At 41.3% G+C, this 18,709-nt stretch overlaps 1 protein-coding gene across 1 annotated transcript in view; it reads left to right on the plus strand.

The window, feature by feature from the left end:
- Positions 1-18,709, plus strand: part of SHOC1 (shortage in chiasmata 1) — a 120,308-nt gene that overhangs the window by 25,414 nt on the left and 76,185 nt on the right. Inside the window, exons 5-7 of the mRNA XM_074994034.1 lie at positions 7,301-7,463; positions 11,494-11,596; positions 14,759-14,912. Of these exons, the coding sequence (XP_074850135.1) occupies positions 7,301-7,463; positions 11,494-11,596; positions 14,759-14,912 (420 nt within the window). The remainder of the gene's footprint in view (positions 1-7,300; positions 7,464-11,493; positions 11,597-14,758; positions 14,913-18,709) is intronic.

Here is an 18,709-nt window from a genome sequence, read left to right on the forward strand (position 1 = left end):
AATTTTGTCAAGGATATTTGTTACTGTTCAAGGAATAATTTACTCATTAATATTAGTATATATAATACACTTTATAGGAGTTCAAAGAGAGGCTAACAGCTTGCTCTGTAGTTTGGTCAATCACTTTACAAATTTTACATTACCTAGTTCTTACTTTGGTTCTTTAAACAACTTTAATGGAGCTAGATTCCCATAGATAACAACTGTTTCTGAAAGAGAAAAATGAGAGAATAAAATGTGGACAATAAAAATATCTATGTATATTTAGCTGAAAATTAAAAATAATAATTTACAACTGTACTCATACAAAAATGGTTTCAAAAGGCAAAAAGATTAAACTGTATTTCGATATGAGAATCATAAATTATTCTGTATGTTGTTGAATCTAATACTGAATTAATAACTCAACATTGATTAATGTACACAAAATAATTAAGATTTAATTATATCCTATAGCAAAACACATTGGTCAAATATTTCTGTTTCAGAACTAGTTAAAGAAAGTTAAGAAGCCAATTTAATTATAAAGGAAAACTGTTTTTCTGACTCATTTTAATAAACTGTCTACCTTCCTGTAACTTTTTAAAGTATTTGAGAGGTGTGCAGACTAATTAATAGATGGCTTGCTAGAGAGAAGTTGGGAAGTAATGCAGATTGCTCAGTTTGCAGTGCAATACCATCTTGCATTCTTTGAGGCTTTAGATAGCTGTTGACTAGAAAACTAACTCCCCTGCTCCCCCCAAAAAAAAAGAGAGAGAGAGAAAATTACTGATCAGTAGAAGAAATTGGGAGTTAATATTATGTGTCCAGTGACATAGTTATCCTAATCTTAGTTTTAATAAACGCATAGTATCAAATCAATGAAAACCTGACGCACAGTTCTGAAAGGTCTCCTTGAATTTGTCATTCAAACAGACTAAGGCCAAGATTTATTCCTCAAGAACTTGTTTTATTAATGCAGTATTCCTTCCATACCTATTTGTGCACATTAAATATTTATTATGGTTATCCTTCTGATTGTAATACTACACTTCATTTCACAGACCTACCTAGGTTTTTATTAGGGCTGTCAAGCGATTTAAAAAATCAATCACAATGAATTGCATGGTAACAGAGAGGTAGCCGTGTTAGTCTGTACTCCAGCAAAACAAAGCAGCAGAAATGTAGCATTTTAAAGACTAACAAATGAACTGCATGGTTAATTACATTGTTAAACAATCATAGAATCATAGAACACTAGGACCGGAAGGGGCCTCGAGAGGCCATCGAGTCCGGTCCCCTGCCCCGACGGCAGGACCGACCACTATCTACACCATCCCTGATAGACATCTATCTAATCTGTTCTTAAATATCTCCAGCGAGGGAGATTCCACAACCTCCCTTGGCAACTTATTCCAGTACTTGACCACCCTGACAGTTAGGAACTTTTTCCTAATGTCCAACCTAAACTTCCCTTGCTGCAGCTTAAGTCCATTGCCTCTTGTTCTCTCCTCAGAGGCCAAGAAGAACAAGTTTTCTCCCTCCTCCTTATGACACCCTTTAAGATATCTGAAAACCGCTATCATGTCCCCCCTCAATCTTCTCTTTTCCAAGCTAAACAAGCCCAGTTCTTTCAGCCTTTCTTCATGTCATGTTCTCCAGACCTTTTATCATTCTAGTTGCTCTTCTCTGGACCTTCTCTAATTTCTCCACATCTTTCTTGAATTGGGGTGCCCAGAACTGGACACAATATTCCAGCTGAGGCCTAACCAGCGCAGAGTAGAGCGGAAGAATGATTTCTCGTGTCTTGTTCACAACACACCTGCTAATGCATCCCAGAATCATGTTTGCTTTTTTTGCAACAGCATCACACTGTTGACTCATATTTAACTTGTGATCTACTAAAACCCCTAGATCCCTTTCTGCTGTACTCCTTCCTAGATAGTCTTTTCCCATTCTGTATGTGTGAAACGGATTATTCCTTCCTAAGTGCAACACCTTACATTTATCTTTATTAAACTTCATCCTGTTTACTTCAGACCATTTCTCCAATTTATCTAGATCATTCTGAATTATGACCTTATCCTCCAAGGTAGTTGCAACCCCTCCCAGCTTGGTATCATCTGCAAACTTAATAAGTGTACTTTCTATGCCAATATCCAAATCATTAATGAAGATATTGAACAGAACCCAAAACAGACCCCTGCGGAACCCCACTTGTTATGCTTTTCCAGCAGGATTGAGCACCATTAACAACTACTCTCTGGGTACGATTAGCCAGCCAGTTATGCACCCACCTTATTGCAGCCCCATTTAAGTTGGACTTGCTTAGTTTGTTGACAAGAATATTATGCGAGACCGTATTAAATGCTTTACTAAAGTCTAGGTATACCACATCCACTGCTTCTCCCTTATCTACGAGTCTTGTTATCGTGTCAAAAAAAGCTATCAGGTTGGTTTGACATGATTTGTTTTTTACAAAACAAATAATAAACAATAATAGACTACCATTAATTTAAATATTTTGGATGTTTTCTATATCTTCAAATATATTGATTTCAGTTACAACATAGAATATGAAATTTACAGTGCTCACTTTACATGTATTTTTAATTAAAGTATTTGCATGGTAACAACTATAGAAATTGTATTTTGTATTTTTAAATTCATCTAATACAACTACTTTATGAAAGCACATCCTCTAGAAAGGCATCTGAAACATAAAGGGGCATATGAATGTTTAGCATATCTGGAGCGTAGCTATCTTGCAATGGCTGCAACAGTGCCGTGTAAACTCCTTTTCTCACTTTCAGGTAGTGCTGTAAATAAAAAGGCAGCATTATCTCCTGTGAATGTAAACAAATTTGTTTGTCTTAGTGATTGCCTGGACAGGAAGTAGGAGTATAGGGTGTTGTAGGCTCTGAAGTTTTACGTTCTGCAGTTTTTGAATGTAGTTGTGTAACAAAAAAAAAATTAAACATTTGTAAGTTACATTTTTTCGATAAGGATATTGCATTACAGTACTTGTATGAGGTGAATTGAAAAATACTCTTGTTTATCATTGTAGAGTGAAATATTTGTAATAAAAATAATATAAAGTGAACACTGTACCCTTTGGCTGGGTCTACACGGCACTCTGCCCAGCGCCACTGCCAGCAGAACTAAGCAAAATGGGCTTCTTGGGATCGCCATTTGCATACTCCTGAAGCTCATTACCATAGCCCTGCGAGAGTTTGGTGTCAGCAGAAGGGGGTTCTGGCACTGCAGAGGCAGTATGGACGTGGCCTCAAACTGAGGCATAAAGGACTGGCGACAGAGGGGATTTAGCCGTCAGAGTCACATCCACACAGCCTCTAGAGTGCCGGCACCCCCTTCTGCTGATGCCGAACTTTTGCAGGGCTATGGTAATGAGCTTCGGGAGTATGCAAATAGCACGCCATTTGCAATCCCAAGAAGCTCATTTTGCATAGCTCTGCTGGTATTGGTGCTGGGCGGAATGCCATGTAGACAGAGCCTTTATGTTCTGTGTCGTAAGAAGTCAATATATTTGAAAATATTGAAAAACATCAAAAATATTTAATAACGTTTAGTTGGCATTTTCTTGTTTAACAGTGTGATTAATCACATTCTTTAATTGCAATTAATCTTTTTGAGTTAATTGTGTAAGTTAACTGCGATTAAACAACAGCTCTAGTTTTACTAATAATTTTTATTTTTATTTTACCCCATTGGTGGTAAAATACCAGGTTTGATTAAGAACTGCTGTGGCATTAAGCTAGCTGCCCTTTTTTAGGAGATTGGGAAGGAGTTTTTCCCATACCACCATATTGGCCTGGGGCAGTTGGGGTCTTTTTGCCTTTCCTATATTGGGTTCGGGAAAGGCTCTGTTCATTTATGACATGAAGGCTGGTAGGCTGTATGTCCCAACTCATTATTTAAGTATAGCACAGATGTCCTGTGCAGGTTCTCCTTGGGAAAGGTACAAATACCAGATAAATGGCTTGGAAAGGGACTTAAAAGAGTTGTTCATTAAAGGAAAAAATGGAGGAGATTGGTGACTCCTATGACTGGTATGGCAGGGAGCCAGCCCCCCCATTCTTAGAGCCTACTTTAGCTATCCTACAAAGGAGGCAGATGGTAAGATCCTCACAATGGATTTGCTGGAGGAACCTGGATGGGAAAAGAATGGGAGCTTGTAGAAGCAGGGCCCCCCACACCCCTCAAGTAATAACAGAATAAACATGGAGTTATCTGCACTGTACACTTTTATCTGCCGGATAGTGGCAGACATCTAATAATAAAGTTGCAGCCTGATTAAACACATGTCAAATGTCTCCTGCCCCTCAGCCTGCCAATGGGGGAGTGGGGGCAAAAGGGACAATTGCCCCCAGGTTCCCTTAAAATGCCATGGAGCACCTGTGTGCTGCTCTGCAAGCCGCTCAGAGGGAGTTGGGGGGCCAGGGCTGACTGCCCCAAGTCCTACACCTTCTGAGGATAGAGGGCCAGTCCCTCCTCAGCACTGCTGCTTGTTCTCCTTTCAGTATTGCCAGACAATGGAATAGTTACTCTAAGCCTCGTTTTTAAAAGATGCATAATGTCAAATCAGTGAAAACCTGAGATGGAAGTTTGAATGGCCTCTTTAAATTTGTAATTGAAACAGAAAAAGGCCAAAATTATTCTTCCAGAATGTGTTTTATTAATGCAGTACTCCCCTTCCAAGGCAGAGTGACAAAATTTGACCTTTTGACAACTACGTACAGGCCAAGCGCCGGTGATGCTTTTTAAAGTCCCTAATAGTCCTACTTACAACAAATTCATTAATAAATAAATTAAGATGCAGAGCTTTACCATTTAGGTGGTGGTGATGGTGGTGGTTTTCTGAACTTCTGTTAATCCACAGGTAGCGTGGCTTTGAGCAAGCTACCAGCTGTATGTGGGAGGAGAGGCAGGGCTGACCTCCCGCCTCATATGCTGTTGAAAATGGCTCAGGTGCTACTCTTGGCACCTGTGCCGGGGGTTGCTGAATCCTGCTCTCTGGTATCCCTGAAGGGGGGTCCTTAAAAGGCTAAGGAAAAATGTCTAGGAAAGTTTGAAAGTGAAAATGCAAAACTGACATTTTAAAATGCTCAGAACTTTGGTTACTCAAAATGACTTCCTTTTTATGTTCCACTGAGATCTAAAAGACATGCTAAATTTGGAGTTAAAGGTTCCCCTTGTGAACCATCCGAGAGCTGCTTTGTGCCTCTGTCTCTCTCAGTAAGCTTGTCTTTGATCTGTGAGCAATCACAAACTTTGTTGAAGCTGGAGGACATAGTGGCCTCCTTCCTTCCCTTGAGGCTCTGAGGAAAAAAATTAAGTGCCCCTTTGTTTAGTAATAGATGAAACCATGGAAGCCACTGCCCAAGGATTAGACTGGAAGTAAAGACAGGGACTGGAGATTGATTTGATTGCAGCTGAGTGCATGTCTACCCTACTTAAAAAACACCCATGGCTGGCCACATCAGCTGGTTTGAGCTTATGAATCTTGAGCTGTGGGGCTGTAAAATTGCAGTGTACATATTAAGTTTGGGGTCCCAGGCTCTGGTACTCTCTCACATCGTGGAATCTGAGTTTGGACCCCAGTAGGAGCCCAAATGCCTACAGTGCAGTTTTATAGCCCCACAACCTGAGCTGTGGTTGTTTTATTGCAGTGGAGACAGTGTGAGTGAAAGCACTCAAAGAGAGACAGACAGACAAGAACACAACACTGAGAAGGCTGAGAGAGAGGGCTCATCTACACGGAGGGATTTTTTGAGGGGGGGGTTAGGAAAAAACCTTTTTTTTTTCTGAAAAAAAGAAGAGAAAAAAAAAGCCCAAAGAGTTCACACAGGCAAGTAGGATAATTCAAGATGAGAGGTTTTCCCCAAAATCATTACTCCAGCTCTACAAACATTTGCTGCTCCTTCCACCCCCCCCCCCGCCCTTCCCACCCCACTTTCAAGGTCAAAAGGGAATGTGTATGAACAAAACACAGGTATTATCATCTCATACGAAGTCTTCTTTTTCAGTGCTGTGGCTGTGAACTGTGGCTGTAAATGAGAACACTGTCTTTTGCAATGCTATGTCTGTATGAATGTGATTTTCTGACATTACTTACTTAGACATTAGAGCATTGAAATAAGTAACATCGGAAAAAGCCTGCAGTGTAGACATAGCCAGAGAACGAATGCTTTCTGTACAGCATGCTGGCTGGAAAGAGGCGTAGAATTCTAAACAAGGAAATTGCTTCCAGGTGTTTGATTCATACTGTGGGCAGGGATGCAGGACTGTGGCCATGTCTACACTAGCTAAAAACTTTGAAATGGCCATGCAAATGGCCATTTCAAAGTTTACTAATGAAGCGCTGAAATACATATTCAGCGCCTCATTAGCATGCTATGGGCAGATGGGAATAAGGGGACTTCGAAGTAGGCAGGGTCCTTTTGAAAAGGAGCCCCGTTGGGATGAGCCGCGTCAATTTCGAAGTGCCGCGGCTGCCCGCATGCTAATGAAGCACTGAATATGTATTTCAGTGCTTCATTGGTAAACTTCGAAATGGCCATTTGCATGGCCATTTTGAAGTTTTTGGCTAGTGTAGACATAGCCTTTGTGTGTATTGTTTGTAAATAAACAGGAGTCCATCAAAGATATAACTCTGCTCCTAAGAGAAACAACTATAAAGTATTAGCTGCTTGGGCTAAAAAGTATAAAAGTATGAATTAAAAGGGCCATATCAAATGGCTGAGATCCATAATGCAAAATATCTTAAAATAGGTACAGTCTCATGTTCTGTAATTCAGCACTTTATGTGTTTTCTTAATTTTTAAATTCATCCGCTGATGTTGCCAAATGTTAAGACCCAAATGAGTAAATTTTATGGTTGGTGTATATATAGATAATACTGTAGAGACCAAGGGCATGAGGGTACTAAAGTCCAAGCATAGGGAATAAATGAGACACTGGTATCATTTGTATATGTACATTACCCAACAAACCCTATTTGTCAAGTTTATCTGACATAATTGATGATGCTGGAACACAAATTAGGAAGTGAATAGAAATCTTGTTTGTATATGTTTCTTTAAAAAAAAATATCCAGGGGGCTGAGAAATCAGTGCTTGCCAAGTGAAATATCACAGACATAGCTTTAAGATTCTAAAAGAGCTTTACAAACCATCAACATTTAAAATGTTTTAAATAATTGAAATTATTTACTTGTCCTCTTATACAGTTTAACAACTATTTAGATTTTCTTTTCCTGTTTGTATTTCTTGCTATTACATTATTATTTTTCTTGTTCAAGACTTGTATATTGCAGATGAATGTGTTTTTATTGATAATTTGAAAGAGTATCGTAAACAACTACCTACTCTGAATACCCTCTTGGGCAGACTAAACATTTTCTTAGTGAAGGATCCCTTCTTAAATTCTGAAGGACAAACTTTGACAGAAGAGAACCTTTTCAGGTACTTACCAAGTAGTTATATACTTTTGAACGCAAAACCTCTTCCCCTTGTAGATATCTGGATCATATACGTGATTAATATTCCATTTCAACATCTTAACTCCTGTTAACTCAATTTGTTTTGGATTTTGCTGTGATTTCTTTATAACTGCAATGAAATAAGATATTGGTTTTAAAACTTAGGCTATATCTACATTGCTGAGAACCCTCGGCAAAAGATACGCAAATTGTGCAACAGATTTGTGTATCTTCTGCTAACATGTTAGTCGGGAGAAGCTTTCCCAATATTTGGTCCATCCAAATGTCAGGAAAACCCCCTCTACTGAGACATCCCTTTTCTCTTGTGGAACCAGAAAGATAGGGGTATTGAAAGAATATTCTGATGCAGCAGACTTCTGTCGGGAGACCTCCAGGTTCCTGACAGAAGCCTGAAGTTTTGACATAGCCTTAATCTCTTTGCAGTGGAAGGAGGACTGTGTAGGATAAATACAGTGTTAAAGAGAATAGACTAACAGAAGTGATACAGTTTTTAAGGCCTTATATAACTAATTGTTTCTAGGTTTGTTTAATACAGCTTAAAAGGCTGAAACAATGTTCAACTTAAAAAAAATATTCTCCTTTGTCAGTCAGAACTCCCACTAAGTTAAATGGACAGGATTTTGTCCATTGGGAGTCCAATGGTAAAATAGTGGCTCCAGTGAAGTCAATAGAAAACTCCTGTTGAATTAAGTGGAGCTGGGTCATCTCAGCAATGTAGTCTGCAGGGACAGACTTCTTAGTGTAGTGTCCTGAGGCTTCAGTGGTCATAAGTACTCATTTTCTCCCTCTATGCCCACCTCAATTTTATTGGCTCTTAATCAAAAAAGATGTCCTTCTTCATGTGTTGAAGCAAATTATTTGTTTTAATGTAGTAAGAAATATATGTTCACATTATGCTGACCAAATTAAGTCACAAACTACACTGTGCAACATCCTCCTGTTAGTGGTATGATAAGTGTTCTGGTATTTATGACAGTGGAATTTATAAACACAGTTCCAAGAAAAAATGTCTACACTGATTTTATGAAAAAATAATGACATCAGTATTTCCTGTTGCCCTACTAGGCATTATTATGCATTCCAGTTAAGAAAGTCTTTGTTCCCATGGTTAAATGAAACAAAGACGAGTCAAATGGCTGTCACCAACACAGGTTCAAATTTGGACTTAGACATTAATACTTTGGAATACATTATTCCATACCTTTTTTTTTCTTTTAATTCAGTGCTACTTTCTCAAAGTGGTCTAAGTTTGGCCTACGTTTGTGCAAGCATATTTTAAAATGATAACTGTATGCACAAGTGTGTAAACTTACATTCACAAATTGTTGAAATAAAATTTCCTAGATAAGTTATATCACCTGTGTGTACACAGGTTAGAATTCATTATTTTGCATGCACAGCTGAAAGTACTTGAAGAATGCACTTAAAGGTGTTAACACATGAAAACTCTGCAAGCAGATATGTGTTCATGCAGAACTGTTTGTTCACAAATTGAAGTAAAGTTTTTAAATGTGTCCCTAATTTCTTTAAATAGGTATACATGACACATACACATTCCTGTTGGGCAAGAGGAATTCACTTCTTTCCTGCAGTATAAGATGTTGTAACGGGTGAGGCACACTGATCCATGGTCTGGACTGTGGCTGGCCTTGTTCGGGCCCCTGAGGCTCGGCGCTGCTCTCCACAGCATCTGTCCTACAGTGGGCAGGGGATGTAGAGTTCCAAGTCTTGTGGGCTTGAGTCAGGCAAGCCAGGGCCAGATCCTATCCATCGGCTCAGGCTAGCTACACCCTCCCTCTCACCCAGACCCTACTCCCAGCCTGCTCCTCTACTTTGTCTCCCGCCCACACCCCTCACCTTCAGCCTCCTCTTGAACCTCCCCACCTCTGCTGCCCCCCGTTCACTTATGCACCTTGCCTCCTACCTAGATCTTCCAACACCCGCTCCACAGCATCCTACTCCCACACACTGAACCCTGAATTCCCCATTTTTGGTCCCACCCCACGCCCCCAGAAGAGTTTATTTGGCCTGGAGGAAGCCCTAAACCTCAGTCCCCAACTTTTCCGTCCCCCTTCCTGTGATCTGAAACACAAGGTGAGTAAGGTGTCTCAGTTCAAGGTCACATCAGTGAGGATTTTGTGAGGTTTTAGGGTTTTTTTTGTGACTCTTGAGTGGATTTTCTGTATATCAGTGTCCCACAATCCAAAAAGGTTTCCCATCCCTATATTATAATATAGTTAAGGTGCATATACTGGACCCTTGGTATTTATAAAATCTTTCCAATAGTGTTCCAAATTGCTGGAATTTAAATATAGTAATAGCGTATTGCCAATTGGTACATGTATATTATATTAATACATATACCACACTGTCACATATACTATACAGTTGGCTACATTATTTTATACTAAGAACACCTGTATTTATATGTGAGAGCAGAATCTCTACAAATATTTGCAGTTTTATTACAATTCATCTTTCATTTATATGAAATGTAGTCCCAAAATTTAATCCAATATGTATCATAATTCATATTTGATTAATTAAAATTACTCTTATATAAGCGAATCCATTTGTACTGGTTCACACTAACTATATGAAACCTACATTTGGTAATATATAGTTTGACATTTCTGCTGTTTATTTTTAAATGATGCTCTGAGAAGTAACGATTAACAGAACGCCCTCGATGGGTAAAACAGATGTTCTTCAAGGGAGTAGTGAATCCCCAACAGCTGGAAAGAAGGATCCTAGCTCTAGTTACTAGATGTCCTGGCCCTGAAAGTGTTCGTGCTTATATGTGTTCCTTTTTCTTTGTCCCCTCCAAATGCTGACTGGGAGGAGTTTAATAAATACCATCCTGTCTCTTGTCCCATGCTGAGCAGCTAGATGTGAACCTCAGGTTTTGTGAGAGGTCACTTTCTTCTTCAGCTGTCGCCACTGGGAATAAGCTGTCAAAATGCAGAAAGCAAAGGGGTAGGGTGACTGGTGGCCAAGAGCTGGTATGGAAGCAAGGAGCCTTCCTGTGGATGGCACTGGTCTCCTACTGATTCATGCAGTGGGCTGGCAGACCTAGCAGTGTGCTCCACCTGGGGACTCATGCTTCTTTCCATGGAACAGTTGGGGAGAAATATCCATAAAAAGGGCGCCATTTACTCAAGGAAACTTTTACTGAAATAATACTAAATAAAGATATCAGGATTTGGGCTTTGGTTTATACTCTCAAACCAAAATTATTATTTCTAGGAGCTAGTGGTAGTGACCCAGAGTCAGTGAGGATATGTACTTCTTGAACAGTGGTGCATTGGTGCATTTCACAGTCATAAAGCCTTTAAAGGCATATGGGGGACAAGGCACTGGGAAGTGATTCACTGCACTCTGCTGCTTTTGGTGCTCCTTCATAGTGCAAGTGTTAATATATTTCTTCCTTTTAATTTCTTTTGTGTTTAAAAAGCCTGATAGTTTACCTTTTGAAGAACAGTTTTAGATTTTAATTTTAATATTAAACATACTCTGACTTATTTCATTGCATTAATACTTACCTAGTGATTCCCAGAAAGAAAAGTAAGAGTTTATAAATACTCAGTGATTCAAGTAGTTTGATTTGTACTTAATCACAGAAGCTCTTCATGTATTAGAAAAACTTATTTTGGTAAGAAAATGTGATTCTACAATCCTGCAGTGCAAAGCAATTTGAAATGAAATTGATTTGTTATGACAATGATTAGTTCTAAAACTGGTCCACCATAAAAAATATGCAGAGATCTTCTGAATTATTAGCAATTAATGGCAAGTATGATGAACAAGCATCATTTCAGTGTATTTTTCAAATTATTACTGAGTGCCTTAAAATTTTTCCTGGAAAACCATTGGTTTTTAATATTTTTTTCTGACACATATTATCATCAAGCTTGCTAGTAAAATTTGCATCTTGAATATACAGCAACAAATTAAAGAGAATTCTTTTGTACTATTTTGCTGATCTTTTCTAGGGAATGCTTTATTTTCCAAAGCAATGTGGAGATGCATGGAAATGAGAGAGATCCACATGAAGAGAGAGAAATGTTTTGTCAAATGTCTTTAAAAGATGAAGAGGTATTATAACATTTCATCCCAGTAATATTAGTTGATGCTGCCTATTACACACTTGTCGATATCTTTAACTGTCTTCTGACTTAAAAGTGATCTGTAAGTCACTTCAACAGCATTCTCTTAATGTTTGCAAAATGTGCTGAATGCTGCCATTAAGCCAAGATAAAAACGTATTTGTTTAAAGTAGGTTTTTGTTTTTATTTTCTTGGAGACCTGTGATTGGAAGCCCCATTTGGGGTGCTTATTACTACTATGATTAGAGGCATCAATGTGTTAGGTTGCTGACATTAGAGCAAAAGTGGAAACCAAGAAGTGTCTATCCTTTGTGTGTTGTGTGGAAGAGTATGTGGAGGGGGGAAAGGGAGGTTCAGTTAAGTGCCTTTTTTGCTAGTATGCTTAGTTTTGCAACACCTTAAAATTAATACTTCTTCTTTGAGTGCTTTTTCACAGGGCCATCCCTACCAATATGCAAAATAAGCACCTGCATGGGGCATCATGAAACTTGGGGGACCAAATGACTACAAATTTCATGGTACTCTATGCAGCTGGGTGCTTCTGGGCTCTTGCGGCCAGCTTTCAACCCCCCTGTTGGCTCAGCCCGCCTCCAGCAGCTCTCCCACCTTCAGGCTGCACCCAGCTTCTGGTACCAGGTGGTGGTAAATGTGGGCCAAAGGATTCAGGAGGAGCAGCAGGTGGCTGTGTAGCCCAGCAGCTGGTGAGAAGTGGCAGTTCCCACTTCAGAGTTCTGATTCTCTCTAGCTAGTTATGCAGCTGCCCACTGCTCCTTGAGTCCTCCAGTACTGTGCTCTAATCACCCCGTCCTTCCTGTGCCTCCTTACTGCTTCTCTGAGGCTGCAAGTGAGCCTCCCCTTGCTGCCTTGCTCCAAATTTGCCCAGTATTATTCATGTTGCAACATGCCAGCCTCAGACTGCTTCAGTCACAAATGGTGTCAGTATATTGCTCAGGAGTGATGCTGCCTTGCTTAGTGATTGACTCCTTGTGGTGATTAAACCTGCAGGAGATTTGCCCAGAGTTTCTTCATGGCAGTGCAACTGTCTCTGATACTATTGATGGATGTGTACGACTTGGTATAGGGAGACCATCTGGGTGACCACATTACTCAAGATCTCTGGTCTCAGGCTGATTTGACTTTCCATATCAACACCAGAGAGCTCAGGGTGGTGTGCCTAGCATGCCAGACCTTCCAGACACACCTAGAAGGACATTGCATGTAATTTTTGATGTACAACACACCAGCAATGTTCCATCTATATTGACAGATAGGGGAGTGCATACTCCTCTCCCCTATTCCAGGAAAACCTCACACAGGGGGACTTCTGCGTAGAACATTCAATACACGTGCAAGTATCATACCTCCCAGGAGTCCAGAATGAGTTAGCAGACCACCTCAGCAGACTATTGCACAGACATGAGTGGTTTCTTCAACCAGATGTGCATTCAGTCTTCTGTAGGTGGGGATTTCCCCAATTTGCATCTCCCATTTGAATTCTTTCAGAATTCTTGGGTGAATGCCATTTGGCCCTTGTGATTTGTTACTGTTTAGTTTGTCAGTTTATCCTAAAACCCTCTGTAAAGACACCTTGGTTTGGGACTCTTTCCTTAGATTTGTCACCTAAAAAGAACAGCTTGAGCTGAGGAATCTCCTTGGCATCCTCAGCCATGAAGATCAGTAAGTGTTCACTTTGCCACCATATTGGCATTTCACCCAGGCGTATAGGTCCACTTGGTCTTTGTGAATCGTATCGTCAATTGTTTCTTAAAAGGCCTCAACAGACTCTATTCTCAGGTCTGCCTACCTGTTCCTGCCTGGGACCTCAACCTAGTTCATTCCAGACTGATGGGACCACTGTTTGAACCATTGGCCATGTGCTCTCGGCTCTGCCTCTCTTACAAGGTAGCATTCTTGGTGGTAATAATTTCAACCAGGAGTGTCTCTGAGCTCTGACCCCATCTTGCTTTCCTCCCAAAGGCGGAGTCATAATTCCACATCAACCAGGACATCTTCCTGCCTGTATTCTACCCTAAGCCACATTCTGCTGGAAAGAGAGAGAGTCCACTCTCTGAATATCCGCCGGGCACTGGCCTTTTACATTGAAATAACAAAACTGTTCAGAAAGGCAGTTATTTATAGACTTTGTGAACAAAATTAAAGGTCAGCCTGCATCTTCTGTGCATCTTGTCGTGGATAGTGTCCTGCATTTGTGAATGTTATAGTCTTGCAAGAGTGCCTGCACATCCATTCAATGCACACTCTACCAGGGCACAGGCCTCCTCCACCACATTCCTAGCACAGATCCCTACCCAGGAAATGAGCAGGAAGACGACCTGATCTTCCATCTACCCCTTTGCTATGCTCTATCTGATCACCCATCAGGCCATGGTTGACATAGTGTTTGGACAGCAATGCTCCAGTCAGTGCAAGGCTCTGACCCCAACATCTGAAATTGGGTTTATGAGTCACCTGACTGGAAGGAACATGAACAAGCTCTCCAAGAAAAAGCAGTTACTCATATTCTCATAACTTGTACTGTGGTATGTAGTGTTCGTGACCATTCCAATATTCCCCTCCTTTACTCTGTTGTGGTATCTGGCAAGAAGGAACTGAGGCAGGTCAGGTCAGCAGGGCTTTATATTGTGCACAGTGAGGGCACAATTCCATGAGGTGCCTGGGCCAACCCGATGGCTAGCTGCTAGGTGAAAACTCCAGTGTCTGCTGTGTATGTGTGTACACTCACACCTGATTGCAGTGGACGTGAGCAACACATCTCAAAGACCAAGTGTTATGAGAAGATGACAGTTTTTTCTTATACTTTGAAGCAATGGGAGAGTGAGGGTATAATTCCTCTCTCAAACAGTATAGACAAGATCCCTCTGAGGCCACTAGCACTGCCTATAGAACTAAGCATTTTCTCCTGTTATTTTTACAACAGTACTACATATGATTCTTTTATTGTGAATAAGTTGTTTATTTTAGTTTGACTTCTATTTCCCAATGAATTGAGCCCCTGTTCTTCTCTAGTCTTAGTCTAAATTTCTGCAAATCATTTAAAGGCAAAAAAGTTAACATTAAACAACAAAGGCAAAAATAATCACTATTTTAAATCTTGCCTATCCAAGTGTTACTGTTTTATTATATTTTTCAGTCATTAATGCTGCCTGTTGAGTTAGAATTCAACAAGACAACAAACTTCAGACAGAAAGTCGAGATTCCATCTTGCTTGGAACTGAAAGAGCTGTTAAAATTAGCACCAGAAGTTATAACAGATGAAAGCACGAGTGAAAAGAAAATCAAAGAAGGTGAGAATTTTTTTCTTTATATTTTGGAATCAATTCTCCTCTCATTTACACAGGTTTCATACCATTATTTTTTAACTCTTTTATCTACATTTGAATTATTCCATGGTAGATTGATTTAAATCACAATTTAAATCACCAGGAAAAAAATTGAATTAAGTTAAGTTTCCCATTAATACTTTTTAACATGTTTCTTAAATAATTCTGCAAGTCTGATCACTAAAACATGCTAATTTACAACTCAGTGTAGCATTTGACATGTTGTAGGATGGTATATTTTGTGAAACTTCTTTTAGATAACTTGATTTTTATTGACGTAGGAAACAGTATATATAACCCTTCTGCCAGAAGGAGTCAGCAACAACCAGGTCTGGGTTCAACATCTAGGGTTTCTTTTCATCCATCTCGCATGAACCAGCTCAAGCCTCCACCCAATAGCCTGGGAAATTCACACACCCCTGGGTGCCTCGGTGAGGCAATGCTTCTCCACTCGCAAATATGGAGTCTGAGTGTAGAAAAGAAACATCTGATGAAAGAGGCAGAAAAGTCATATGGCATAAGCTTGGGAAAATACAACACCCAGCGTTCACAGGCTACCAACAAGTAACTGTCTCAGCTCAAATGGCTTGAGCAGTGTCCTTTGCCTCTCAGGCTCACCAGTCCAATATGTAGGGATCCAATCCACACACCCAAACATCCTGTGTACCCCCCTTCAAATGCCCCACTTACAACTCTGTCCAGTCTGTGCAGGCCCTGACACATTAACCTGATGCATTTCCTCATTGAGCCTGAGGCAATGCCACCTTTGTGCTGGTCTGGAGTTCTGCTTGCCCCTGCCAGCTGCCCCATTGGCCACCTGCCAGTCATCTGCTGCTTTTCTCACCAGCTGCTCGCTCCTGCCCGCTGCCTGTCCTCTGTGCTCTGCCAGCCGTTTGCCCGCTGTCTTATGGGTTTTACTGTAGGCAAAACCCTGGGATTCCATCTCTCTGTGGCTTCAGCTACCAGTGATTACGGCTGTCAGTGATTTCAACTCATAGTGGCATTCAGCTCAGGGCCTAGCCATAGCATTTCAGTATCCACGAGGGTCGATTCTCACAAAATAACTATGGACCCAGCTTTAGATCTGTCTGTGAACAGTGGGGGGAGAACTAGTCAAACCAGTCTTATAGCTGTATGACCAAAAGTCTCCCAGCAAGCTGGTTTAACTACCATCCTTCCCTGCTTCAACCTCACAATGCATAGATGGAGGGAGCCCTGTGTGATCCATATCTTACACAGCAGTGATGACTGCCCTGTACCCCCACAACAACTTCAAGCACTGGTGAGACTGCACAATTCTTACACTGAGTGATAGCATAAATTGTGAATTTACTACGTGTTGTTTACAATAGACAAAATCTCGTTGCTTCACCTGCTACCCATCAGGCTTTGTTTACAAGGCATTACATGTGCACACCTTTGCATTTTCATGCAAATGACCTCTAAAGGACACATTCCCCAGATCCTTCAGCAGTACTGAGCTGTTGCTGGCACATTCCTTACATCTATAATACTCATTACCTGTGTCAAACTGCAGGTGCAACAGTAGTACATTAGGAACAGTAAGAACTAAATCACACATGCAAACACAATAGTACTTATATTTTATTAACATCTTAAATGTTACATGAATTTTCCACATTTGCAATTGCAGCAGTCTTCTGAGTTGCCCTGCTTATACTCTTTTATTTTAATTTCCAGATTTTATTAACTCTGACAAGTCATCCAACATTAAATGTTCTGTATCCTTAATACGTCTACAACTAGCTCTTATCTTCCCCACTCCCATTTCCACAAAAGCTTTTTCATGCCCTTTTTTCAGCGCGTATCTATGCAGACACCATTGCAAGGCTAACATGGAACCCATCCAGCTTCAAAGTGTTGTGGCAAGTGTTATGAGCACCTCACAAATTATGCTGCAGTGTGTGCAGACCCTAAGCAGTCTTCAGAGCAATGAAGATTCCAGGGAGGACATAGACATACAGGAATGTGAAACACTGGAGAGGAGGAACAGGAGATACTGGCTACACTCAATGCTTTTTACGCAGTAGAACGCAAGTTCTGGTGCTGTGAAACAATCTCAGACTGGTGGAACTGCATTGTTCTGCAGGTATTGGGTGGTCAGCAGTGGCTACAAAACGTCCACATGTGTAAGGCCACTTTCCTGGAACTTTATGAATTCCTTTCCCCCCATCCCTGAAACACTGCAATACCTGCTTTGACAGTTCAAAAGAGAGTGGCAGTAGCCCTGTGGAAGCTTGCAATGCCATACTGCTACTGGTCAGTTAATCAATTTGAAATGAGCAAATCTACAATGGGGGCTGCTGTGGTCCAAATAGCAAGGCTATCAGTATCCTTCTGCTATGAAGGATAGTGACACTGGGAAATGTGCGGGACATAGTGGATGGTTTTGCAGCAATGCGGTTCTCTAACTGTGGCAGGGTGGTAGATGGAATGCACATCCCTATCTTGGCACTAGACCACCTTTCCACAGAGTACATAAAACACAAGGGCTACGTCTACACGTGAAGCCAACATCGAAATAGCTTATTTCGATGTAGCAACATCGAAATAGGCTATTTCGATGAATAACGTCTACACGTCCTCCAGGGCTGGCAACGTCGATGTTCAACTTCGACGTTGCGCGGCACCATATCGAAATAGGCGCTGCGAGGGTACGTCTACACGCCAAAGTAGCACACATCGAAATAAGGGTGCCAGGCACAGCTGCAGACAGGGTCACAGGGCGGACTCAACAGCAAGCCGCTCCCTTAAAGGACCCCTCCCAGACACAGTTGCACTAAACAACACAAGATACACAGAGCCGACAACTGGTTGCAGACCCTGTGCCTGCAGCATGGATCTCCAGCTGCGGCAGCAGCAGCCAGAAGCCCTGGGCTAAGGGCTGCTGCCCACGGTGACCATAGAGCCCCGCAGGGGCTGGAGAGAGAGCATCTCTCAACCCCCCAGCTGATGGCCGCCATGGAGGACCCGGCAATTTCGACGTTGCGGGACGCGGATTGTCTACACGGTCCCTACTTCGACGTTGAACGTCGAAGTAGGGCGCTATTCCGATCCCCTCATGAGGTTAGCGACTTCGACGTCTCGCCGCCTAACGTCGAAGTTAACTTCGAAATAGCGCCCGACGCATGTAGCCGCGACGGGTGCTATTTCGAAGTTAGTGCCGCTACTTCGAAGTAGCGTGCACGTGTAGACACAGCTAAGAAGTACTTCTCCCAGGTGTTGCAGGTGTTGTCAGATTATAAGGCTGTTTCATTGACATCAGCATGTGGTGTTTGGAAGAGGTGCACAAAATGTGCATCTCTAAGAAATCTGGTCTGTTCAAAAAGCTGCAGAATGGAACTTTCTTCCCAGACCAGAAAATCACTGTTGGAAACGTGACAGTACCAATAGTGGTCCTGGGAGATCCTGCTTACCCCTCGCTCTCTTGGCTCATGCAGCTGCCTGGACCGCATTAATGAGCAGTTCAACTACAGGCTGAGGAAGTGTAGAATAGTAGTAGGATGTGCATTTAGCCATTTAAAAGGCAAGTGCAGGAGCCTCCTGACTCCGTTAGACCTCAGCAAAAGCAACATTCCCCTTGTTGTGGCAGCCTGCTGCATGTTGCATAACTTACGTGAAAATAAGGAGGGAAATTTCATGCCAGGCTAGAAGGCTGAGGCAGATAACCTGACTATTACTTATGAGCAGCCAGACACCAGAGCAATAAGGAAAGCACAGTAGGGGGCACTACTAATCAG

Source organism: Carettochelys insculpta, chromosome 5 (assembly GCF_033958435.1).
Source record: "Carettochelys insculpta isolate YL-2023 chromosome 5, ASM3395843v1, whole genome shotgun sequence".
In the NCBI taxonomy this organism is placed as follows: domain Eukaryota; kingdom Metazoa; phylum Chordata; order Testudines; family Carettochelyidae; genus Carettochelys; species Carettochelys insculpta.